This window comes from Ambystoma mexicanum, chromosome 6p (genome assembly GCF_040938575.1).
Source record: "Ambystoma mexicanum isolate Mex_15411 chromosome 6p, UKY_AmexF1_1, whole genome shotgun sequence".
NCBI classification, from domain to species: domain Eukaryota; kingdom Metazoa; phylum Chordata; class Amphibia; order Caudata; family Ambystomatidae; genus Ambystoma; species Ambystoma mexicanum.
Window position 1 is genome coordinate 1460549938 of NC_090935.1, and position 27255 is coordinate 1460577192.

Here is a 27255-nt window from a genome sequence, read left to right on the forward strand (position 1 = left end):
TGCACAGAATGCAATGCTGCCTTTCCAAATTTAGTTTCCTGGCTAGTGGAGGAATCAAAGCTATAGACTTTAGTAAACGTGTTTGCAGATGACCATGTGGCAGCTGCACAAATGTCTTACCGAACTCCCCTTTGAAGAGCTGATGAAGCTGCAATACCCCTGGTAGAATGAGCCCTCAGATGTTCTGGACGGTCCCTACCTGCCAATATGTACCATTCTATAATCGTTATACTTCACCTTGAAATGGTCTGCTTGGTGATGGCTAGACCTAGCTTGTGATCTGTGTATCCCACATATTGGTCTGTTTGTCTCAACTTTGCCAGTCTGCTAATATAGAAGCTCAAAGCACGCTTTGGGTCAAGTCTGTGTAATCTTTGTTCCTCTTTTCCCAGATCAGAAGGGTAAAATGAAGGGAATGTTATCTTGAGTAATAAATACCGACACAAACTTCGGGAGGAAATTTGGCTTCACCTGTAGAACAACTATCTTTATGAAAGTGTGAGGGGGTTTGCAGGATAAAGCTTGTAACTCGCTCACCCGCCGTGCAAAAAGTTATTGCCACTAGAAAAACAGGTTTGAAGGTAAGAAATCTAAGATCTAAGCAGGCACAAATGAAGGGTTTCGAAAGGAGTACCCATTAGAAATGTTAAGACTAAATGTAGGTCGCACAAGGGGACTTGAAAAGGAGTTGGGGGCAAAACAATGGTCAACCCTTTCAAAAATTGAATAACCAAGGGTATTTTTAAGTATGAGGGTTCCTCAGCAGGGTGTTTAAAAATGGACAGCACTGCTAGGTAACCCTCAACTGTGCCGATCTGGAGTCTTAAATTTGCTAGGTGTAAAAGAAAAGAACACCGGTGTACTGCATGAAAAAGGGTCCACATTTTTAGCTCTACCCCAGCTGCAGAACTTGTTCCAATGGCGGCGGTTTAGTGATTTGGTTGCTGGCCGTCTGGCCGAAAGCAACACCTCCATTACATCATCCGGGGGATCCCAATCTTTGTACCTCAGCCTTTCAGTGAAGGCTGTGATTCCTGGTATCCGTATGGAGAACCTGACTCTCCTTTCGCGAGAGAAGATTCTCTTTGTGGAAGACGAATCGGAGGACAGATGGACATGTCTAGAAGGTCCAGGGTACCACATTCTCCTGGCCCAATCCAGGGCAATTAGGATTATGGTTTTCCTGAACCTCCTCAACCTCCTTATTACAGGAGGAATGACGGGAACTGGAGGAAATGTGTAAAGGAGTGGATATTCCCAGTCCACCACAAACGCACCCCCTTCAGCTCCTCGGAGGAATTTACCTGGAGCAGCACAGTTTGCACTTCCTGTTGGCATTCATAGCAAACAGATCCACTTGAGGGGTTCCCCAAATGGCAGAGATCTCTTGAAGGACTTCCTGAGCTAGTTCCCGCTCGTGGGGTACTGTACTCTGCCTGCTCAGAGCATGCGCCACCGTGTTCATCTCTCCGGCTAGGTGGACTTCCGACAGATTCCTTCTTGCATTGTCTAAAACCAGAGCTGTATTGCCTCTATGCACAGTGGTAGTGATGCTACACCTCTCTTGAGGTAGTACATGGCCACTGTGTTGTCAGTTATTATCGGGACATTCTTTCACCGTCCAGAAGGCAGAAAGGCCTTCAGCGCTAGTCTGATTGCCCTCAGCTCTAAAAAGGTTGATGTGTAGTTTGGACTCCGATGGAGACCAACAACCGCTGATGGTCAAATCGTTGGTATGGGCTCCACACCCCATAAGTGAGGCGTCCATCACTATCGTCATCTCTGGCCATGGTTGCCAAAAGGGTTCTCCCTTCAAGATGTTTTCTCGAGAAGCCCACCATTGAATGTCCAGAGGAACTCTGTTTGGTATTTGAAGGAGATCGGACATCTTTCCAGAGAATTGTGACAACTGGGTTCTGAGAGCCCACTGGAGGGATCTCATACTCAGGCGGGCCTGAGGCACCAAAAAGATGCAGGATGACATCAGGCCGAGCAACCTCAGAAAGGCGAAGGCTGGAAGATATTGGGCATTTTGGAACTTTGTCACCATCTGTAAAATGTCTTGAGCCATCACCTCTGGTGGCGAGGCTTTTCCCAGGGATGTGTCCAGGATTGCTCCAATAAACTGGAGTTTGAGAAGGTATTCGAATGAGAAAATATGGGGAGTACCAACCCTTGTTCCTCTCTGCCACAGATACCAGTTCTATAGCACCTCTCTCTAGCAGGTCCAAAATCTCCTGGATAAGGAGCGGATCTGGAAACATCAACGAGTTGTTCCCCCATTGATGACTCTAGTGTGCGTGTAGGAAAGGCAGGCAGTAACCTTGGGCAACTGTTTCCAATGCCCAAGCATCTGAAGTAATAGCCTGCCATTCTGTCAGATGTTGAGTTAAACTGCCTCCTATTGATGTCTTGTGATAGAGGGGTTTTGGGACGGCTGAAGCAGATGCAGAGGGTAAAGCAGCACTTGCAGATGCAGACTCAATAACTTTTTGCTGCGTCCACGATGGGTGAATCATCTCTGGCCCTTTGAGCTGGCTGTCCTCTGCCTTTTCTGAATGCAGAGTAAAAGCGAAAGGAACCACCCCTCCAAGGTGTACCCGTGGGGCGGTTTTGAGTTTGTCTAATTGCAGCTCCAAGGGATTTGGCCGCTGCTTTGGAAGTTTGCAACTTCTCCAAACTGTCAGTGCTTTTACTAAATAGATAGGTGCTGTCAAAGGGCATATTTAGAAGTCTGGATTGCACATCAGGAGCAAATCCAGATTTCTGCAACCACGCAAATCTGCCGATTGTGGAACTAGCCGCTATGCTGATGCTGTCAGAGTCGAGACCGGTTTGGAGAGAATCACACATCGCATCCTTCCCGTTCTTGATAATATAAAAAAAACATCTTGTTCCTCCCCTTCTGGGAGACGGTCAGCCGCCATTGAAACACATTCCCAAAGGGTGCGGCTGAATCTTGCCAGCGTGCATGTGGCGTTTGCAGACATTAGCGCCATGCGACATGCCAAGAAAACTTGCTTGGCCATGGCGTCAACCTTTTTATCGTCACGCTCCTGCAGGATTGTGGGATGCACAGTTTCTTCCTGACGAAGTTGCAGCTTGAACAACCAAGCTTTCTAGGGTTGGATGTTTAAGTATGGGGGGTCTGCAGATGAAACTATATTTTGCTGACAGTTTCTTACTGACTGCAGGAATAACCTCCAGCATTTCCCAATTGCTGGACACTTTTCTGTAAAGCCTTGTGAAAGTGCAAGATAGAATCTTCTTGTGGTCCTCTATCAAGTATGTCCATGAGGTCATCTTATTCATATACGGGTGCAGGCCTAGACCACTCCATATATTCCATGACCCTGTCCATAAGTGACCTTTTATTACTCGCAGCATGTTCCCCTGGTTCAGGCTTGCTAAAATCCATCTCTGGGGAGGCATCTATTCTTCTTGCTTCCTGCAAGGAATCCTACAGATCTTTCAATCTGACTTCTTCTGGAATTGGTTCTTCTGGAATGTGAGGTCCAACACATTCTAGACCAAAGGGTCTTTCTGTATCTGAATCCTCTCCCTCATAAATGGAGGATAAAGCTCTGAAAAAAAATCAGTGTGGTAGAGGTGTGTAGCTCTTTTCCAATCAGGAAGGAGTAATAGCAGTCATTACAGGAGGAGTTAACTTGTCACTGTCGATATCAACGTCAGTGGCCTCGATGGATTTGTGATTGGCCTCGAGGATGTCTATAGAAATCGACAACTTCAACAAAGCTGAAGGGATCGAAGTTCTCAGCATCGACAGGGTTGACATTCGAGGCATCGAAGAGCTTTCTTGCAACGGAGGTGCCAAAGGCGTCTATGACGCAATTATTGGCGTCCATGTGCAAGTCGACAGTGTCGACGCCTTGTGCGTCAAAGAGGCTTCGACTCAAGGATTTGTCACCCAATCGAGGAGTATGCCTTGTCGAGGTCAACTCACGGCTTTGGTCTCTACCAGGTTTTTCTCCTGGGATATCACCTCTAGGTGTCCGAGAGGGGGTTGTGGGGGGGGTCAAGGGCGCATTCTCTAACAGGCATAATTTTTTACGAAATTCCTCCCACTGAGCTGGGGAGCTGCTTTTGGTAGGGCATGTTACTCTCTCCGGTGAACTGGAGGATGACGGAGAAGATCTAGGATGCCTTTTTTTTACTGTGCTTCGAAGCAGATGAATGATGCGATCTGCGCTTAGATTGGGAGTGTTTTTTTTCGACGAGGAGACAACAGTCTCGACTGAGGTAAATTTGGTAGGGGTAATGGATTTTTTAAGCCTACCTCTCTCCAGATTCCTTCTGCTCTACCTTACGGCTTTCGCCTTCATCGAAATCCTCTCGCACTCGGAACAGGGATGCTCGGCCCCAAGGCACCATAGACAGACCCTGTGGGGATCTGTCAAGGACATCTTTGCCCCACAATTTATCACTTTTTGAAGCTGGATCGGGCGTAGATGGAGCTGATGAAGAGGCCATCTCGTACCAACTAATCGAAGGTTTTCTTGACCAAAACTCCAAGAATTTGTTCTCTTCACAGAACGTCATGTTCCCAAAGCTCATGAATTGTGGAAAAACGGAACTGAGCAACTGACGCTGCGCACAACTATTTATCCCACTGATGACATGGACATCGAGACGAGGCCTTCAAGGGACATCGACTCGACAGTCAAACTCGCAGCGCCCTCTACTGAAGAAAAAGAAATTAAAAAGCAGCAAGCTGCATATGGAAATATCAACGATAAGAAATACGTGGGAGGACCCAATCCATTCAAAATGACATGTACAGGCGAGTTGTTGCCAGGGTTGAACAGTGCATTAGCAATGTCATCTAAAATATTTACAGCTGCACAGCCAAAAGTATTTTCTTCAGAACTAAGACCAGCTGCATTTTCTCGATTAGTTACTAGCCTACCCAGCACTCTAACATCTTTGTCATCGCTAGTCCAAACGCCTCCCACAACAATTCCCTGCTGAACATAGCTGGTTGAAGTTCCCACCCCCTGCTGCGTGGATACATCGGGATAAACCATGGTCGCCACACTCGTGTCTGACTTCCTGAGGCAACTCCCACTCGTGAGAGACCGTGCTCTGCCTGCTCAGAGCGTCCGCCGCCGCATTCTCCTCGCTGGCCAGATGTATTGCCGAGAGTGATATTCCCTGCTGGATTACCCAGAACCAGAGCTGCATTGCCTCCCTGAACAACGGGAGTGACCCTACTCCCCTTTTTTGTTGAAGTAATGCATGGCCACTGTTGTCCCTCATGATCAGGACACCCTTCCCCCGCACAGATAGCAAACAAGCCTTCAGGGTCAGCCTGATGGGCCTCAGCTCTAACAGGTTGATGTGGAGTTTGAACTCCGACGGAGACAAACGACCGCTGGCGGTCAAATCTTCAGCATGAGCTCCCCATCCTGGGAGGAAAGCGTCCGTCACTACCGTCACCTCCGGCCACGGTTGCCAAAATGGCAACTCCATCAGGTTCCCCTCATTGGCCCACGACAGAAGATCCTGCGAGACCGAGAGTGGAATCTGAACGGGATCCGACATCTTGCCTGAGAATTGTGACCACTGCATCTTGAGGACCCATTGCAGGTGTTACGCTCACCTGGCTCCCACAGGGGCGTCGATCTGAACTGGACAGCTGCGTTCTCCATTAATGTGACGCATAGTGCCGAGATGACGGACTGGACTGGCCCACCTATCTTCGTTTGCTTGGCCCGTAGGAATATTCTTCTGCAAATGGAGAAAGGGAATTAACTACCCGTGGAGTTGAGCGTTAACCCCCACCCACTCCCGCTGTTCTCCCACTGATTACCTTTGATGTCCCCTCTTATAGTCTCACCTGATGGTTTGGAAAGATGAGCTCTCCATCCTGCATTGAGCGCAGGGGCGCGTAGATAACCAGTTGCTTCACTGGCTCGAAGGAATTGGTGAGTTCCAGAATAATATTGACTCAGATTCCCGGAAAGACGCCGTAAGTATGTAAGTTCATAAGAGTTCAAATGTCTGACTTTCACTCTTGTCCGATTCCTTGCAGGTTGCAGCTGGACCCTAGCGAAGAGTTCCTCGTGGCAACCAGTAATATTCAGGTAAGGATTTGTATTAACCCAACACAGTTTGATAAAATAATATCAATATGTAACCTGTTGCTTTCTCCCTTATTCAGGCGTTGAGAGAAAGTATGAAGTCTTGGGGAATAATGCCTCTGGCAGTAAAATCAGGTAAGTCTATTGTGGTGAGGAGGTTTCCCCTTGATAGTCCCTTTGTTTAACCTTGTTGTCCTTTTGTTTCCCCTTAGGGGCCGGGGTTCGGAGAGGATGCAGTGGAAGCTGCGCCGACCCGTGAAGAGGAATAGTACCCCCGGTGGTAAAATCAGGTAAGTCTATGGGGGGGTAACTAATATTGCCTCTGTGTATTCCCTTGGCTCACCTTGCTGTTCTGGTCTTCCCCTTAGGTGCCGGAGTGCGGCAGGAGTATGCAGAAGGATGTGGTGGAATGTGAAGATGCTGCGAAGGCCGGTGAGTTCAGCGCTGCACTGCTGCAGGCGAGGCGACGCGCATAAAATAACTTTTCTTCCAGCTCGAAGGCGCGATGGATCGGGAATTCAGGTAAGGATCGAAGGTATTGCTCTTGTTCTAACCTTTTCTTCTTTCTCCCTTTTTCTAGGAGCTCCGGACTCGAGGCGGGCGTGGCAGAAGACTGGATGCAGACTTGCAGGCACAGTGAGCTTTACGCTGCTGGATGCAGAATAACACGAAGCGTGTGCTGCTCTTCGGGCGTGGTTTAAATAGCCTCCAAAGTAGTCCCAGGTAAGTATTCCTCCCCAGCCCCACCCGAGTAAAAAAATAGTCCCTAGGTAAAGTAGTCCCTTCCAAGCCTCCTTTGGCTTGGAGCTCTAGCAGCATGGTCTGCATCAGGTAAGTTTTAATCTACGAGCCTGGCGCCCATGGCGCCAGGACCTACTCTCCATATGAGCCTGGCGCCATAGGCGCCAGGACTGCACCCAAATAGCCCCTACGAGGGGTTGTTGGGCTTGCTTAGTATAACTTGATGCCTACTTCCGGGGTTGGTGGACTTTGTCTGCGTCCCCGGGGGTAGGCATGACAGCAGGGCTCTCCTCAGCCTGGACACTGGCACCAAAAAAATGCAGGATGCCATGAGGCCGAGCAACCTTAAGAATTTGAAAGTCTCTAGAGAAATAATTCCACAAAGTGTGAAAATCTTGCTAAGGCACAAGTGGAGTTGGCCAACTTCAGCGCCATACTCCCTGCAGAAAACACCTTGCGTGCCCAACCATTTAAGCGTTTGTCGTCCCCATCGGGAGGGATGGTAGAGAACGCCACCTGCCTCGAGGTGGCTGTAGCCACCTGAACCACCAAACTCTCGGGAGTGGAGTGAGAGGAAAGGTAGCTGAGGTCGCTACTGGAAGGGCAGTATTTTTTAGTTAACGACTTGTTAACCACCGGAAGAGATTCCGGTGTCTGCCAAGCAGCTGCCACCCTTTCCTGCAACATCAAATGAAAAGGTAATACTGGGTCAGACAGACGGACCTTGATCCAAAATATCAGTTAAATCATCCTGAACAAAAGCTTCCGGAGGACAAGACCAACCAAGATACTCAGTGACCCTAGCCATCAGTCTCCTATAGGATGACTCAGCATGAGCCCCAGGCTCAGGTCTGCCAAACTCAACCTCAGGAGAAGTGTCCAAATCACTGGCATGAAGAGATTGACGTAACTCTTTCAACTGAATGTCCCCAGACCAGACAGGAGCCACATCAGGCTCAACAGGGTCAAATTCCAAATCTGACCTCACTTCATCCTATCATCCAGAGGGAGAAATAACTCCTGCCTGAGGACAGAAGAGGGTCTGGAATCCTTAACAGGCCTCACAGACTTTGAAGTAGCCTTCCTTGGAGGATCCACAGTACCAGGGACCTCCATCGGGAAATTCCGGCCAAAAGGCCCCGAAGGAGTCGAGGGCACCGACGGCTTCGGCAGCGACAAAGGCTGGTGTGAAGGTAAAGCTTCAACATCCCCATCACGGCGCCGTAGTCTACGCCGACCTCGAGCTCTTACCAGATTTTTGCGGTTTCGCTGAGGACGAAGACCGAGATCTGGAAGCAGCACGTGTCTAGCGATCAACTTGAACCTTGTGTGAGCGGGACCGCGAAGGATCCCGATGAGAATCACGCCAAGGACCAGAGCCCAAAGGCGAACGAGACATGGACTGAGACCATTCCCTGACGGTTTCTTCCGAAGGCGCGGACAGAACTGTGCCCTGGGATTGAAAAATCGCCAGCATCTGCTGCCTGAAGGCTGCCCATTCCTCCGGAGTCGAGGACTTTGTGGGACAAGCCACTTTCCTCACAGCAACATCCTTCGATGAGGACGGGGAAGGCAACCAGTGACAGGGCTTCCAAGAATGCCGAGACGAGGACAAAGAATGGCGGGAACCACTCCGGGACCAAGATCCCTGGGACTGCTTCCGCCGAGGAGAGTTGCCCCTCAAATCGTCAATGGACATCCCCTTAGCAGCTTTACGGGACTTACTGGGTTTAGAACCCCTATCTGTAACTTCCCCTTACACCCCTGCAAGGCCTTAGCAGTCAGCAACTGGATTTGGAACAGTCGTCAGTGTCATGACTCTCTCCCAAATTGACAAGGGGGGGTCCTGGGAGTCTCTCTGCCAGACAATAGTCCTGGTTACGAGAGACTTACCCAGAGTCTTTAGCTCACTATCTTTCACAGAGAAGAAATATCCCAAACATATCAGTCTTTGTCCTGCCCTGGGGCAGTCCAGCACCGAAATGCTAGGCAATTCTCCTCTGAACAAGAGTACCAACAGCATCCCCAGACACGTGTTTCAGTCTGGTTGGACCTCATCAGTAGGGAGGAGCTGTGCCTCTAAGAATAGTGAGCAGGGGGTCCATGTCTGGATTCCCCTAGTAACTTAGGGTGAGACCCAAAGTTACTTAAATATGCAAATTAACAAGTTGCTAGGGGATCCACCCTACTGATGAGGTCCAGCCAGACCGAAACACTTGTCAGGATTTCTGTTGGTACGCTTGTTCAGAGGAGAATTGCCTAGCATTTCGGTGCTGGGTTGCCCCAGGGCAGCACAAAGACTGATATGTTTGGGATATTTCTTCTCTGTGAAAGCTAGTGAGCTAAAGACTCTGGGTAAGTTTCTCGTAACCAGGACTTGTGTCTGGCAGAGGGACTCCCAGGACCCCCTTGTTAATTTGTATGACTCTCTCCCAGACACCAAACACAAATGCGATGCGGGTCCGTAAACATCTTAGACTTGCAGTCCCGGCAAGTCTTAAAGCCAGACCGCGGGCATTTGCAGACATTTGCAAGGAAAACACGTGGCGTGAAGAGCCTCCGAAGCAAACACGTTTGCAGAAAAAACCAGAACTGAGGCTACGGGCGCCGTGCATCCTATTCATAACATCCGGTGACGTCACCCTCTGCTGAAAAATTTCCGAAGTAACACAGGTGTGGGCATTACATGTCAAAGATGTGTAATACATTGGAGGGCACAATCCATTCGAAATAACTTATTTTTTTTGTAGAATAGCCTCTGCACAGAGGAATCTGAAAAGGTTGCCAATGGCTTCTGTCGATTTCTCACCAGGATACAAGCCAGTAAACAGGTCTAAGCCATTTAAAAAAAAGAAAAAAAGACCACTATACTATGGTAGAGTTATTGCCTGATAAGTAAGTAGAGGTATATTCACAAGTGCACAGCACATTGGGAGAACTGCAAGGTGAAAAAAAGGGATTCTGAACACACAAATTAGGACTTTGCAAATGACAGCTCAGAAAATGTGAAAAACCGCAGCGCACCTGTGAAAGCTCGCTAAAAAGTTGTGCCCAGACACAATAAGGATACAGTTTACCACATTCACTTGTCTACACATTTCATTATTAGAAAAACTAATAAATCATAAGCCACTTAACCAGTCACAGTCCCGTTGAATGTCAGCACAATTACACTGGGACATGGGTAAACCAAGTTAAAGGAAATGTACCGGTTACCTGTTATTCAAGGAATACCAACACTTTCATTAAAGAGCACACAAACCAAAAACTAGGAGCCTAGATTATTTTTAGTTGCATTAGTTCTCCATTGTTGGCCACCTATTCAAGTGATCAAAGCACAAATAGTGGTTTTGTAGCAAATGTTAACGTGGCTATGCTCGTCCAGTAAATCAGCCCAATAACGCTGGCATACATCTCACATAGACTTACTAGTATAGCTTGAATAGAAGCAGTGTGCACAATTAAGGGATGTACAAGCACAGCAATGACTAACACTAGCAGCACTGAACAAAATCACCTGGTTTATTGCAGAATTTGAGGCAGTCGTCTTCATCGGATCCATCTGCACAGTCACTATCACCATCACACACAAACTCTGATGCTATGCACTCCCTTCCATCCCGGCAGGGGACAAATCTAGAAGGGCAGTATGGCGTGGGCAGGAGGTATGTTCCGTCAACCGATGGATCCAAAACTGTAATGCAAAGGACACACAATAGTCAGGTGTTAGTTTTGTTCCGCAACATTACATCAACACTGTTTGTGCTTTCATTTGCAGATAAGCACACAGAAATGTACCTCAACTTCAAACACCTTGTACCATGTCAGCATGGGTATATTTAATAGGACATGTTTTTATACCTTTAACAATTTTCTTAATTACAATATGACCATTTGAGACATTATTCAAAGTCCATAACTTTGAACAATGTTCCTATTGGGAAAGCAATACATTCTATGTACTGTTGTGCTTTTTGGCTGATCTTGGCCAAATCCAGTATGTCTCCCCTTTCAAAGAAAGCAAAATGTACATAATATAGCACCAAGGGTTGAAGGGAGAGGGGTCTCTGAATTTGAGCTAAGGCTCCACATTTCAACAGGGATGAAAATGTATCCCATGAGTGTGAGACTCATGTGTGAGACTCAGGCTGAATCTGATATATGTCATTGTGAATGCATAAAGCAAATGCCAGCTAAAGCGGTAATTCGAATCGTCACAATGTGATGTTAGCATTTTGCTCCACACCACAGTTATGAACTGAATTGCAATGAGCCATAAAACAAGTAAGCCCTAATCTCCATCCCCTAACCACTAATATCCCCTAATATTCAGACCATGTCAGTTCATGATTGTGTACAAATTTTGCAGCAGTCGCAGACTGGGAAAGGACTATGTGGGCTGTTGCCAGGCTGAGATGGGGAGTGAACCAGAAAGAATTCTCCTGTCCATGCTGCTGGACGGAGTTTGCAGTTTGGGGCACACACTATTTCTTGGGTGAGTTCCAGTTAAAAAATGAGCAGTGCAAAGTGGCAAATGTGGTCATAGATTAAAAGCTGTGCGTTATTCAAGGGATCAAAATTAGTGCATTTTAAACAGTTACAGCGTAGAAAGATGTGCTTGCATATTTAAACTTATTCAACTGTTTTCATATGCTTCGCCATTCACACAACAAAATTCATATATAACAGAAGCTTATACTCTGCCAAGGTTAGTTGCGAAGTTCAAGGTTAAATGTCCAGCGTTCTGCTAAAATTATCGCAAATAGTGTTTTGAAACCCTTTGCGCGAAAGTCTCAATTACTGCATAGAACATCTTGAAGCCTAATCAAAGCAAGGCTCATTCATCGCCGGGGAAATAACTTCAAATGTGTTGTGCTCATCAATTTTTCTCTTCGAATCACAGATTTGAAATGTCACATGAACATTGTAAATTGCAGGTTTTGTTTTCATATTTTGAATACTTCTAATAAAGACCAAAAAGTGAATGGTAAATCAGCTTCAGTTTTCTTATGTGTTCTGGTTCCTTTCGTTGGAATTTAGACTGAGGTAAAAAACAATATTGTAAATTCGTATTGCCTTGTGTGGTAAAATACAAAGCAAAGTTGCGCACTGTGGATTGGGTGCTTCTCAGGGGCTCTGTATGAATGACAGTATTTTGTTTACATGGTAAATTTGTTCTGAGATACCGCCAAAAGGGCATAACATGGTATTGTAAATAAAATACTGCCGGGACATGAAATTATGCTTTATAGTGTACTAACTCTAGTCTTGGCGTATCGTTAGTGACCCCAGTATAAACCACGGTATAAAAATCAGGCAGTTCTTCCTATTTAGGGCTCACCACTATACCACAGAAATCCCACCAGAAAGACCACCAAAAATAGCATTAAAACTCAACGCCAGATATCTCCAACAGGGTGATGCAATGGCCTTTCAGAATATCAAGACTGCATGGCGCAAATACCAAAGTAATAAAAATGTAATAAAATTACAAACCTGACAGACTAACAGCAACCAAGAAATTGAAAGACACCATGGCGACCCAAAGAACATTTACCCAATGGATACAGACCTGGTTCAACTTCTTGCGTCCTTGTGCAATTAGGAGTTGGGCGTAAGATAGGTCTTACCCTGTTCGACTCCAGGAAGTGTTAAACCCAGAGCACTTCCTCAAAACGTTTGTTATGATGGTCAGATTCATTTTAGCCACAGTATTCTCGCTGAACCCCTCAGATACAGTTGAAAGCTCAGAACCTTTACAATGCTGACCTTCCATGCAGTTCAAGTGGTCATCTGGACAAAGGCAACTAATTCCACCACCAGATCCCGATACACAAATTTCATCAGTGATACACCCTCCATTCCCAACACTGCATAAGGAGTCACTTCCTGCAAAAAGAAACAATAAGTTAATTTGAGTCTAGAATATCATCTATTTTAAGTGTAATAATGCTGGTGACTGATTAGGCAAGCACTGGCAAAAGTTTTAAATTAGACATATTAACAATGGTCACTCCAATTCCGGGATGCAAAAGACGGTTTAGAAAACATACTTTGAAGTTATGCAGAACAAGAGTGTGCCAGATTGCAATCAAATTATACACTTATGTTTCTATTATAAGAAATGTATACCATATTTACACCTGCCATTATATTATGAGTCAGGGTTACTCCCCATCTGGCCCTGCATAACTTTTGGACTTCAACTCCAATTCTCACTAGCCAGCAGAGTCCACATGGGGATGGTTCATGGGTGTTGTAGTAAACATTGGTCAGTCAAAAACACTAATGCGGCACAAGCCATAAAAGTTACATTTCTTTAAAACATAGAATATAAACACCAATAACAAATTCAGCCTATAAAAACGGAAGCATAAAAAGGATTAGGATAAAAAAACACTTATTTCAAGGTAGCCTAATGCATCCTGCTGGGAATAGTCAAACGTTAATAGAAAAACATTACAGAGGTCTTGGGGGACGGGGGAAGTGGGGACTATATCTAATTACATTTGATCTCCTGAGCCATGCTCTGTGAAAAAATGTGCCTGCAAAATAATTTGCAGTTAAATCACAGGTTCTCTTGCAGTAAACCATGACCGTGCTAACTTGACTGATACCAGCCTACGCATCGGGGATAGATTTATTACTCAAACAAAATGGTTAATACATTCTTCCAGGGACCTACATACCAGACAGACTGGGGAATGCAGGGCCAATTCTGCATATATTTTGCCAATTTCAGAATTCCATATGACAATTCCAAGTAGAGCTAGTGTGCTAGTCAGAGTAATTACATCCAAATAGACTACAAAACCAACATTTTCTTTAGACATTCTATAAAGCCATCCAGTACCAAGTTTGTCACATGCCGCCTCCATAGGTCAAGATGATTCGAGGCTGGCATGCTTAACCAATCCCTTTGCTGCACTGGTTATGGATTCGGGTGACCTCCATGACAGACCTAAATTTAAAAAGGCAGGATATCACATGTTTAAGTGACATAAGAGATCTTAAGCCTTCGAGACAGAACATGGATAAGAGCTTCTCTGTAACAGACTAGCTAGGTGAAGTCCATATTCTACCCAGTACAATATGGGTTTCAAGCTAATAAAGACACGCCCCTAAACGCTCACACCAGGCAGAATACAACCTGCTAGGGAAGAAAGGCCCAAGTCGAACTTGTAAGGATAACACATTTTAATCACACACAGATGAGAGCACCAGCAAATAACTCTGCTGCCAAGAACGTTCTGCTGAAAAGTAGTGCAAGCATAATCTTATAAAGCAAAACATTGTCATACACGATGCAATATACAGGGTATATATAGGGTAAAATCTTGCGCGGCTGGTTGGTGTGCACCTAAACAGGATCTGCCTGCACCCTAAGGGTTGCCAGGCCATTGGTTTCAGCCCAGTCCTTCCGTCTACCATCACGTGGGTGCTGCAGTGATAATCTTCTCACGTCGAAGGTCCGAAAACTAATTATACTCATACCATGCAACTATTTTATCACTCATACTGTGCACTTGACAGGCCTTAAGACGAGCACAAAGGAGGTTCTGGGGCACTCCAACCTTTACACACATTTCACTCACTCCCCTCCACCCGGCTCCAAGGCCTCCACCCTCATTTTGAGCTATAATACATCCCTTCCAGCACCTCACCATATGAATCACATGATTGTCGCTTCAACGATATGCCCTGTCCGCCCTCTTTGAACATTTCAAGACTTGTTACTTTGGGGTTGGTGGTCAAAGGGCACCTGCTGCCATGGAATTCGGGGATCTTCAGGTTTAGTCTGTTATATGGGCTATAACTCGTGGTCACCTGGTAATGGCCCGGTTCATGCTTTGGCCAGTGTGAGATAACATGCACACCAGGTGCCGGTCACTGATCGCGGCCTTGTAGGGCACATTCCTCTTGGGTTAAAAAAAAAAAAAAAATCTTTGCAACATTGTTAGAACGAATAGACGCCGTAGCGGTTGGGGGTGTGAGCTGTCCTAATGGGAGCTCGGGCATGGCTGAGGATTTGTGGTCTCGTGAATTTAGGCTTAGTGCATGCAACGCTGCATTTACCGCGCAGGCCTTCCCTCCTACCTATGATTACTAATATCTAAGCAAAACAGCTATGCTACTCGTGCTTTGGCCCACACCATGTAGTTAGGCTTTATCTGGTTATATTAAAATGGGGTCCGATTAGATGGGAAGGCACCCCTTCTGGCACATCATAGTGCCTCAAATGCATCTTGCCCAACTTTAAAGCGCCTAGGGGGTTGGGACGGTACTGTCCTCTTCCCAACATTAAGAACTTCTACCGGTTGCAAATCACATTCCGTATGCAGTGAAGCGTTGGTAGTAGATGAAGGTAACCGTAGAAGTAATTTCAAGAATTTATTTTCTGCTATACTCCATGTTTGGGTACTCTTAAATTCCCAGATCCCGGCTTCATAAGAACAAGGCATAGGTGCCTGAGATTGATACCGCTGAAGGGCCGGAGTGATAGCCCCTCTACAGTAGCTATGATGGAATCTCCTAACATCTGGAGAGCCACATGAGTAGCCATGTTATGGGGTAACAATTTCACTGATCCACATGAAGAAAAGGTAATTGTTCAGTCAGATGGGTTTGCACCAATGATGTTTCAGCAAGCGTTACATTTTCATCTTTACCCCACAAACTAATCTTAAGCAACTATAGTCAAAAGCCCAAAAACCTACATTATCCTTTTATTCCTCTTATACTGCTCATCTGGGCAGAAGTTTGTTTCAAGCTTAGACATTTCTGAAATGGTCTCTGATCGAGCCCTCCTGAACATGTATTTGAGGCCATACAAGTGCTTTAGAGCCATATACCAATAGGATAAAGGCACTATTCAAATGACAAATTACATTAACGTTTCAATTTGTGTGCAGCTTGCCAAGGGGAAGAGTATGGTGCCTGATGTAAATGGAGCAGAGAATTCAACTACGACACCGATTGCCTTAATTTTTTGACAGAACACGAAACCAGTTACGATAACATACTTCCTCTACTATATAGGAGAGTTCCCCCCCAATATGCAATATTCACTAACGTGAAAAACTGAGGCCAACATCGCCATCATTTGCAGCACTTAATATTGTTCTTAATGCTTTAGTTCAGATGATTAACAGATACAATTGGAAGTTAAATCGGTAACTCTGAAATAAAGTTAAAACTAGAAGATCCTTTACTTAAAATACACGAGAACAAAAAGGAACCATCAATCCTCGGAGAATAAAGGCACGAATACTGGTGCACAAGACGTTATTGAAATTCCAGGTGAAGTGACAGGGACAGAGTTGGAATAAAAAGCGAATCCAGCTAGTAAGAAATTTAAGAAAAAACCATGGGGGTAAACCAAAATTCTAGAAAACGTCTAAATCCACATTTGACTGAAGTAGATGCTTCCCGAGCACAAACAAGTAGTACTGTGGAACCTGGAAGGAAGCCTACATTTAATTTAAGGATGAGGACAAAGCTAAGGAGAACCCAGGGAGAAGCACCAGTGTTCACTCCATAAATATTTCCATTCAGGTACATTAGAATACTGAATGTGAGGAGGCTGCGAAATGAAACTACCATAACCCGAATTCCGTCATTCTAGTAAAGCGACTTCGGAATGAAGCTTGGGCCAGACAATTTCAAACTCCTCCATGAAGGTCCATTCGGGCATGAAAAGGTCTATGGATATATCCCAAAACTAGGTGGCTTTGGCCCTAGCCAAGGTTTCACTCAAACCCAAACAGTTGACAACTCAAGACACATGGGCCAGGGAACAACATAGTCCACAAATATAGAAGAATTTGTATCAGGTTTTGATGAATTCCAGTTTAAACCCACAAGTGAATGCAGTCGGTGATACAAAAAAAAGAATTGCTGGTGGAATTTATGTTGGGGAGGGACTAAAATTATTTTAAACCGATCTAATATTTTGAACCTCTCCTATGAGATTCCCAAATTATGCTGGATCGTCTCAAGTGATATATAGTGGCTCAGAATATGACATAACAGATCTTGTTTTCATCTCAATGGACTCTTCAATTTCGTTTGACCAGATAGTCACAGAAGGCCATGACTTAAGGCACATGGGATATGATGTAGGCCCCTTCATCGAAGCACAGGGAGCAGGCAAAACTTTCAACTAAAAGATAGGGTACATTAGTTAATAGGCATCTAAATGGATCTAGTTGTAATCTGTTGATTGAATGTTCAAAAGTATAGAACGAAGCAAAGGTTGTAATCCATTTTATTTATTGTTTGCTTATTAGGTGCTTATACAATATGAAAATACCGTTTAAAAAGCACCCACGGGGCATGGAGGGAAATGCATTACAACAAAAATGTGAGAACAGAGGGGGCAAAGGCAAAACCTACTATGTCTTGTGAGTATTCAGAACATGCAAGTTCAAAAATATTGTAAGCACAAAAAATCAGATAATCTGGTAAAACCACAGGAAATATCAGATTGGCATTGGCTGCCAAATATTTTAATCAGCAGAAAACCATCATATCGCAAACAGTAGTGGGGTAAATACCTTTATACAGAGAAAAGAACATTTTCATGCCCATCATGGAATACGAGGGGCCACAATCCGCTATTAAACAACTGGGAGCTGTGTTAAAAAAAAACTCAACATGCCATTATATTGTTACAGGAAGTTAGGCTCACTACAGAAACACCGATAGGTGGCTATAACATTCTACTATATAATAAAAGGCCAGATGTAGATTTGTCCGAAGCCGTCCTGCCCGCTTCGCCCATTATCACTGCTAGAGGGTGCGGTTGCCTTACGCATACAACAATAAGACTTCAAGTTAATCTTCCAGGTGAACAAAATGTGTTTTGCAACAAGGCCACTTTAACAGCATATTTCAAGTTGCACACACTAAGAAAATATATACATTTAAAAAAAAAAAAAATTCATTTGATTGAGCACTATTTCTCCAACAAATAAAACTTCAGTGTACTTATGTAATTATTCGTTGTAAAATGTCTTAGTATATGAGTAATATTTATGTACGTTTTAAACTTGAACTTCAATTTATTTTATGTTCGGTCTACTACGAATCATGCTGCACGTGAATTGTATCACTGGCATACTTCAACATATATTTGAGTTTAAAACCCAAAAAGGGAATCAAAGATAATGAGGAGCAGATACAACAATTGGCCATATTTACCATGTTGAACTTTCAAAGGATTCAGAGATTGAGGTTACTACTCCTCCACAGAAAAAGGAGCAGAATCCTTTACTAACTTTCTTTCTATTAACATAAATTACATTAAAATACACCACATAATATATTTACACTCTGAAAATGTCTTCCTTTACACATTAACCCATGTACACAGAGTTTTCCACTAGTTTTCCAATAATTGGCCATGAGAGAAAATGGAGGGCGCCCCTCGGATGATATAGCTATGAAATCAAGCCCATTTGGCAAAATTCTAAACCTAGCTGATTGCAATAAGAGATCACTAGCAGTAACATTTAAACTTGCTGGTAGTATAAATGATCAATATTTATTGGAACGCATCACACTACAAATGTATGCAGAAAGACTCATTGTGGTGATATGGCAGGTGAGTAACTGTGTGGTCTCCGGAGTCAATCCCAACAATCAGGATGTGGGAACGTGATTAAGAGATCCCGCTACAGTGATCAATGGGTAAACTCTCAGAAAGCTGAAGTATGCAAATGTCAAACAGAAACGTCCAAGGGGACGGGGGAAAAGTGATACCTGGTCAAATGGCGAAGTATCATGCATTGATAATGTCTTAGTCAATGATTTGTTTTCAGAATGCAATCACTTTCACATTGAAAAAAAAGGGAGAATAGGGATCATTGTATGCTGGCAGACATCTTTGAAATTACATTAAGTATGTCCTTAGAAATGAATTCACAGGTCAATCAGAATAATAGTATGGTGGAATGCTAGAAATGTAAATATATTATGTTCCCAGTTGGTGCTTTATTTATTTCAATCAGACAATCTTGGAGGATAGCCATCTTAAGCTCCAAATGTTTTTTAATTCTTTTATTAAAAAACAAGAGCAAGCAGCCTGAGAACAAAGTAAGAGTAAGGAGGCATACATGTGTAGCTAATCAGAAAAAGAAAAAACAAAATCTAAAATTAGTTAAGAAATCTCATAGCCTAGAAGCCGGAAAGTAGCCAAGGTACATATCCTGAAACAAGGCTACAAGAACTAGATCCAATAACATTGCCATATACTTGCCCAGAACGATAGGCAGGCCATGCATGAGACCATACTGAATAAAAATGCATGCAACTTCTGGAGTCTAATTCCAGCAAACGTGTGAGAAACACTATGCAGACCTATATAGAGATCCCTGAAATACCAAACCCAATACTATCGGAACTGAAGCATGGAAACTAAACTTCAATATTGAGACCATTAGACTACTCCTAAATAAGGCTTCATCGAGAGTGACAAGCAACTTTATATGAAAAAATGCCCCAGATCTATGGGCAGTGATTTTATATAAAGATATAGTTGCTAAGCAATGAACACCAGAGTCATGGAAAATATCGAATATTATCCCCAGCAATAAGAAAGGCAAGAAAGATTACCAATTTAACTATAGGCCAATCGCCATTCTAGATGCCGACAGAAAGACATTTGTCAAACTTCTGTTTCCACTCAATTCCTTAAAAGATGAGTCACTTGATGAAATAGCTTTGCCGTAGCCAGACAATCCACAAGATCTTAGAGGCAAGTAACTACTGCATTATCTCTTTTTTGAAAATCCAATGGATAAAAGTAGTAAGACAAATGCATATACACTAACAAATTTGATATTTCTATAAACGTCACTGCACCCTGATTTGAGTCAAAATATTGGTCTCCACAAAAGCCACAAAACAAATTAATACAGAGTAAGCAAATAAAAAGGGAGTAGTTTCTTACCTGTAACTACATTTCTCCAGCATTGGTATCTTTCATGGATTCACATGCTGTGAATATTTCCCGTCAAGCTGGGAAACCTCGGTACCTTTATATAGCAGTTTTCATATGGAAAAGTAAGACACAGAGTGCCCTATCAACGTCTTTATGGGTACTTTGGGCTACACCAAGAGGACGTCCAGTATAAAAAGCCCCGCCCTGGCGACTTCCCTTCATATTTCAACCGGCTCCAAACTATTGGGATCACCTTGTGTTCTCTTGCGAATTCGTGCCCTTCGTAGTTTCTACGGCTTCGCTGCTCTGGTGTACTCCAGGCCCATCATGTCATCTGTGGGCCCAAAGAAGTCATTGTTCCGCCCATGCGAGACCTGCGGCCTCAAGAAAGTGTATGAAGGGGATGGTCATGCAGACTGTCTGTACTGCCTGTACCCCAATCACTCCATGGAGAACTGCGTGATTTGCCAGGGGTTCTCCCAGATGATGCTCAAAGATGGTAACCAGCTGCTCATTTGCTGGTTGAATGAAAGGGTCTATCCGGGATCAGAGGTTGCTTCGGCCGAGGGGGCAAGTCTTCTACTTCTTCGGCAAAGAGGTCTCCTTTGCGCCACCGGGTGCAATCGGCAGAGCCGGCCCCAAAGGAACTGTGCCTGGGGCAGGCCCGGCTTCAGATTTAGGAAAGAGTGGTGAGTCTTTGGGTGGCAAGGCCGGTGCAGATGGGCACGGGGTCCGGAGGCCCCACTCCAGGCATGCCTGCGCCACGGGCTGAGAAGTCGAAGAATTCTAGTGGCCGGCTAGAGAAGCCTGCGGATACATCGCGCAGGCCCTCGTCTTCGGACAAGAAGTTGCGGTCACATTCCTCCTAGTCGATGAAGTGGTAGTCTTCAAAGGACCAGCGTCATTCGCCATCTGGCAAGAAGTCTTCCAAACACGGTTCCAGCTTCGCTCCCAATCATCCAATTTGCTGCCAAAATCCAGGCTACTGGCTGGGGCTTCAATTCTGCAGACAACGAGCTTGTCAACTATCACTATCACGACAACTACGACCTTGCTGGCAACTACGATGTTGAGGACTGCCTTGTCGATGGCTTTTTTGGCGGGAGTGGGACTACGAACCCTCAGGCACCTGAGCGCTGCTTATTTCCCACAGTGTGTTGTGCTCATTTATCGACCTCGGAAGGATGAAAGGCTGAGTTTGGCCCTGCCGGGATTTGAACCTGCATCAGCAGGCTCTGCACAGATGTCAAAGCAAGCGCTCTACTCGTTGTGCTATCTGACTGGCATCTATATGCGACAGGCTTTGCACCTTTGCTCCTGATGGAGATTGTACAAAAAGATCCCTAAACTTAAGATTTTACCTCGAGTCTGGAGCAGACGTCTCATCAGCTCCTCGACCCATCGGCGTTGGCCCTACGGCTAGAGGTTCAATCCACGTCAGGCGGCCTGGGTGCTGTTCTGCCGCAGTATCCGTTGGTCAAACTGCACTCCCTGCTCTCAATGCAGGTGCCGAGTATGCTGCAGTCGCTCCTCGAACAGTTGGATGCCTGGCTCCCGGTACCCCAAACGCCAGTGGAGCAGGAGTTACCGGCAGTGCCGACAGCAAGAAGTGGGGGTACCTCTCGCCAGGGTCCACCACAGAAGTCTTCCCAGGTTTGGCTGACTGTTCCATTGCCTAGGGGATACACCCATCCTCGTAGGGATCAGGGAGATGGGAGTCTGAACCAGATAGCGTACCACAAAACACGCTCAGTTTTATCCTCGCAGAGGTGGGCGGTTACCTGGGATACGGCCCCAGAGGTGGATCCCCGAGCAGTCCAGCACAGCCCTCGCCCCCGGACGAGGTGTGCACTTTTGATGCCATAATGGCCAAGCTTACCAAGAGTTGGGCCTTACTCCAGAGGAGGAGAGAGAAGACTGCTTTTTGTTCAATTATAATGGGGAAAACACGGAAGGCGGTCTTCTCTATACCCATCTTGGACTATGTGTGGCAGGAAGGCCTTCGCACAATGCACCATCTGTTCACAGAGCCTGCGGTCAAGTGCCACTTGGAGAAAGATTTCAAGGCACCCAAGTCCACGCCAAAGTTCCTCACGTCACAGCCCACTCTTGAGTTGGTGTCGGCGGCTGCCAGTAGGAAGGTACATAGCCAGCATAAGCGTGCGACGCCCCCAGACAATGAGGGCAGTAAGCTAGATGCATTTGGCAAGAAGGTGCCGACGGTGGGGACGACGGGGAAGGCGGCCAACTCATTGGCCATAATGGCGTGATACGACATGGCAATGTGGCAGACTGGCGCCGCTGCTGGACCATCTACCTGAACAGCAGCGGAAGCAAGCAATGCTTCTGGTTCGTGAGGCGGAGGAAGCCTCCAATCATAGGATTAACATTGCGGTGGACCTGGCAGAATCTGGATTTAAAGTGATAAATAATGGTGTCCTCTGGCAGCAGGCATGGTTGCACTGTACTGATTTTTGACCTCAGGAACAGCACAAAGTGGTGGACATGCCTTGCGGGGAGGAGCAGCTGTTTGGGGCGAAGATTGGCGAGGCTCTGAAGAATATGAAGGAGGATTCGGATACGGCGAGGTCCATGGTGACCCTGCAGGGTAGGCATTTGTTTCATCCCTTTGTCTCATTTCGGGCGATTCCAGGTTTGTGGGTTCCTGCAACACAGGCTGAAGTCGCTCCAGCTATTACTCAAGGGTTTTGTCGATCTTACCAGTCAGCTCAGTGGAACAAGGACTATCTGAGTCAGCGAAAGAGGGGTTCCGCCTCCTCTACTTTGGGCTGCCAGTCCAAGCCTCAACAATGACTGCCACAAGGGCAGTTGACTTGGAGGAAGAGTGGCACAACAATTCCAACGAGTGGCGTTTGATTACGATGGACCGATGGGTGTTGGATGCAGTCCAATACAGCCACTCAGTTCTGGCATCCGCCACTCCTTATTCCACTGGTGAAGGTATTGCAGCTGCATCTAAAGGTTTTGCAGCAGGAGGTGTGCATGATGCTGCAGAAAGGGACTATAGAAAAGGTCCCCAAGTCTCCATATCCCTCTTGGTCCGACAACTACACCACATGTATAGACCAGACCCTCTCCCTCTACACATATTTTAGTCCATAGCTCTCATTATCTATACATTCCTTGGTCACATCCTACTACGCAATTATAAACTATATGACTCCAAAACCCCTCTTCCTCACATTCTCCATTATCCCCACATCCCTCTTCCTCATAAGATGTCCCATTATAATCTATATTATCACACCCCTCCTTGTCCCCAGTAGCAAATATCCATCCACAACTCTTCTGCATACCTGTACAATAAAACCAACAGAACCCTTCTGTAACATTAAAGTACACTTTCGTTTCTCTAACAAATACAAAACAATGCCTACTAAAACTCAGCTCTTCAGAAAAGAAAAGATTGAACAGTTAAAAAGCTAGTCATATACTCACCCTAGACTAAAACAATGTATCGAAAACATTCAAGCAAGAGAACTGTGCTCCTTTACAGTACAACTGTCACTACTAAAAAAGTATTGCTGCTGCTTCAAAAAAGAAATCAAAATATGCAGCAAAGAAATCACAACTTAAAGCATCAAACTATATCTAGCAATGTCAATGTAGCCACAGTAAAACTTTAAAAAATACATTTTTCAAAGACTGTTCCAGTGGTTATTAATCTCAATAAGGTCTGAAGTAAAATTTCTCACTTAAACGTTACCAAAGAAAACTGACACCTGAAGCTCTGATTAAAGCTACCTAAATATGTGTCTTTGAATGTGCTGTGAAACAGAAACCAGTACAATTAAAAAAAAAAAAAGTCTAAACCGGCACAATGTGAACATAGATAACTTTTCTAACTTCTGCACAGGTGAATGGTTTTACACCAGTAGCACAGAACCGTATTTCAATGAAGACAACAAACCTAATTGCCATAGACACCAATGGAAGAGGCTATGAAAGATTATGGTAAAAGAAACCTTATTCGAAAAATCTTCCTCCCAACAAACTTTCAACCAAATGTTCCTCATGTCTATACAAGCCATCCAGTGTACAAATGAACATGAAGCTCAATATGCGAGGTGTGCCAACAGACATTGACATTTTTACAACAATTCCTCAATCACTGTGTTAAAATTAAAGATAACAGTACAAACAAACTTTTACAAAACGTGGACTCCTGCCCAGTGTGGATCCGCACTGGACTACAAGGACAGACCATTTCGGGGACTGCTTATAAAAGCACCTTCCGCCATTCTGCAAAACCTTGTGCATAGTACAATGCTAAAAGTCCCTCTTCAGAACCACAATAACTGACAATCTCCTAAATGGAACAGCTCAAGAAGTCCTCAGATAAATTGTAAGTAAATATTTCAGAACTAAACTCGAAAACACTTAACTTACAAAACATCAACAAATTAACTTTCTAACACTAGCCTGCTCACAAAACATACAAAAAACATAGCATAGTTTCAAAACGGGTCTTCTGAAATTCCAGACAAAATGTGTCTTTTCGCAGAACTTTCTGTAAGAAAAGTAGGTATGTCCTATAAAAGTACAATGAATAAAAATCGCAATGGTTCCAATTGGCTTTAGATCCAACAGCGGAAAACAAATACAACATAACTGATCCCTTAATAGTTTGCACATACTGTAATATTAAGCTTAATAAGCAAATGCCATTTCAAGCTATAAATAACTTACAAATAATTCAACTTCCAAATGCTCACCAACAACTTAATCTACAGAAGTGTCATAATTCAAACAGTGCACCTATTCCAAGCTATAATGTCAGACACAAAAGTGACAAATTGCCTCCATTACTCAAAGGCATTTGGTGCAAAGTAGTAGCTTTAGACCTCAACAAAAATGTAGAAACACTGGGAGTAGGACTTTGATTGTAATAGGTAATGGTGTGCCAACAAAAGACACACATTTGTCAACTAGCTGACTTAAAGTTAAAGAAGCACTAAAGTATCTAACAATGAATACTAAAAAGAAAAGCATAGAACAAAATAAAAAAAATAAAAAATGTATGAAGATTCACCACAAACTGGTCAATTGTAACATGTTAATCCTATCACTAAAGATAGCATTCTTGACCAGTATACATTTCACCCACTACATTCCAGAGACACCATGGAAGATGCATTACAAACATATCAAATATGTTGAGCCAAAGGGTCTCCAATGAGTATATGGGGAAAAAGGTAACGTGCATCCACTACTCTTCCCTACAGGAAAAGGAAGGCAATATTCAGTACATCAGAATATTCTCTACAAATCTATTCTTAAGATCACCATTTTTCCGATATCTTGGAATACATTCAGCATCTCTTGTTTGAAAGCGAACTAGCAACTCTGTTATGGATTTGCGCACACACTAAAGAGGCACCCATTTCATAAATAGGTCAGCTACTCAACTCGTTCAAAAGATAAGACAAAAGACAAAGATGAAGTGTTGCAGTCAAGTATTGCAAATCTCTTGACAAATATGCATGGTACAAAGGAATACTGGTTCTGCATCACACGGATACGTTGCATTTTAAGGAACCTAGGCCCACCCAAATGTTACTCCAAGTTGTGCAGAATATGCATGGGATGACTTCTATGCACTGTAAACCAAAATAAAAAATCAATAGACATCCTGCCAATTTGTCAAGATACTTCATCATTGTTTCATTGCCAGGCTACACTTAATCTGTAATAAAAACAGTCCTCCACTCAGAAGTAGAACACTTTGAGTAAAGAATATCTATCCAGAGGAGCACCACAAACAAACATGCTTTTGTGGATGAAAATTAACCCTAATTTGGCCACAGTAGTGATGAGGCACTTACAATTTATTGAAAACTACAGTACCTGTGACATCCTTTCAGAAGACATACAGAATAACATACACAAATCTTATGTTTTTATCATCATATGTGGCACATAATGACCACTTCAATACAAAATCAAAAAGGAAAATACTACAGCAAATGTCACTTTGAATTTCCTAGACCAGTTTGTACTAAATGTCAAGTAAATAGTTATAGGTCTTCAGTTACGCACAGGGTCAACTACAAACCTATACAACATTAAAAGAGATTAAGCTTCCAAGTACATCAATGATTACAATCCATTGCACTCTTGTGGAACGCAAACAGGCATTTACTACATTACAGACAATTCAATTGCTGTTGCAAGATGTATCACAGTTTAGCTCACCATAGCTGAGAAAACTGAGCTAGAAAACATCAGTCGACATCTTGCAAAACCTTTTCACAAAACCTATACAGCTTTGGTATCAAATTGAGTTCAGAGAGGGCGGGTCCTACGAAGCTGCAGAACAGGTAGATTCTTGTATGGCAAATCCAAAAACATTTGTTGGCTCAACCTTGGTTCAGTTTCATCGTAAAAAAAGAATTCTTAAATTCTACCAAGAAATGCAATATATGGCAACAGAAATCCCGTAGCAAAGACATCATAAAAATATTTGGATTGACACAATATCCAAACAGAAGTACTGCTTCGGGTAACATGTTCCTGTACGATAAAGCCAAAAACTATATACAGAAATGTTAGGCCGAATGAGACTAGTGGAAAATAGTAAATTGTTAATGCAGTCTAGTAATACTTTCAAAACCCAGTCTAATTAGCAATGTGAAATTAGCATTGAAATCTGCAGAGCATAGAGAACTTTTACATACCACTACTGCAACTATGCAAACCTTGGAGAAAAGAGGACAAATTATTTGGTGACCGAAACATTTGAAGCTGTATTCAAGGTAGATTAAAGCCGTATAACAAAAGAATTTAAACAATACAAAGAAATGTTAGGCAAGGAATGCCAACAAGAAGAAATAGAACCACTATTAGATGACACTCCTAAAGGGAGTCCACCATCTCTTACAGGCAGCCAAGAACCACTTGGAGAACCACTCATTCAAAATGAAGCAGAAATAGCAATGAATGAGGTAGAAAACACCCTTTATCAATCTAAATAATTTAAAACTCTTATCAGTGCTCAAATCACAGTTCAATGATCAACGCCTCACCATGTACCTAGAAGCCACTGAAGAAATTGAACATGGACTAAAAATGAAAATACTTGCAGTTGCAAAAATTATTAACACAAACCTCTGCTCTTGTATTTAAGTGGTGAAGCTGGTTCTGGCAAAACCTCAAACCAGTAACATTTTTAGAAGACAACACAAATAACCGCTTTCGGCTATTCTAACAGCCCCCTAAGGTCTAGCTGCTGACAACATAAGAGGTGCAACTTAACACGGACTACTTCTCCCAGCAGAAAAAACAAATAAAGAATTGTCAGCAGAAGGTGCAGAATTCCATGACAAATGAAGGTCTGCCTAGTCGATGAAGTAATCATGGTTTCCAACCTAATGTTGGTTTTAATTCATATAATGCATTAAACAAAATTGGATATGAAGAAATGTTTGTAGGAAAAAATTGTTTTTGGAG

At 43.9% G+C, this 27255-nt stretch overlaps 1 protein-coding gene across 1 annotated transcript in view; it reads right to left on the bottom strand.

Moving 5' to 3' along the window:
- The window catches only part of LOC138510849 (vitellogenin receptor Yl-like), a 909900-nt gene that overhangs the window by 161619 nt on the left and 721026 nt on the right, over positions 1-27255 (bottom strand). The window contains exons 16-17 of the mRNA XM_069626522.1: positions 12612-12731; positions 10360-10536 (exon numbers count right to left, since the gene is read on the bottom strand). Of these exons, the coding sequence (XP_069482623.1) occupies positions 10360-10536; positions 12612-12731 (297 nt within the window). The remainder of the gene's footprint in view (positions 1-10359; positions 10537-12611; positions 12732-27255) is intronic.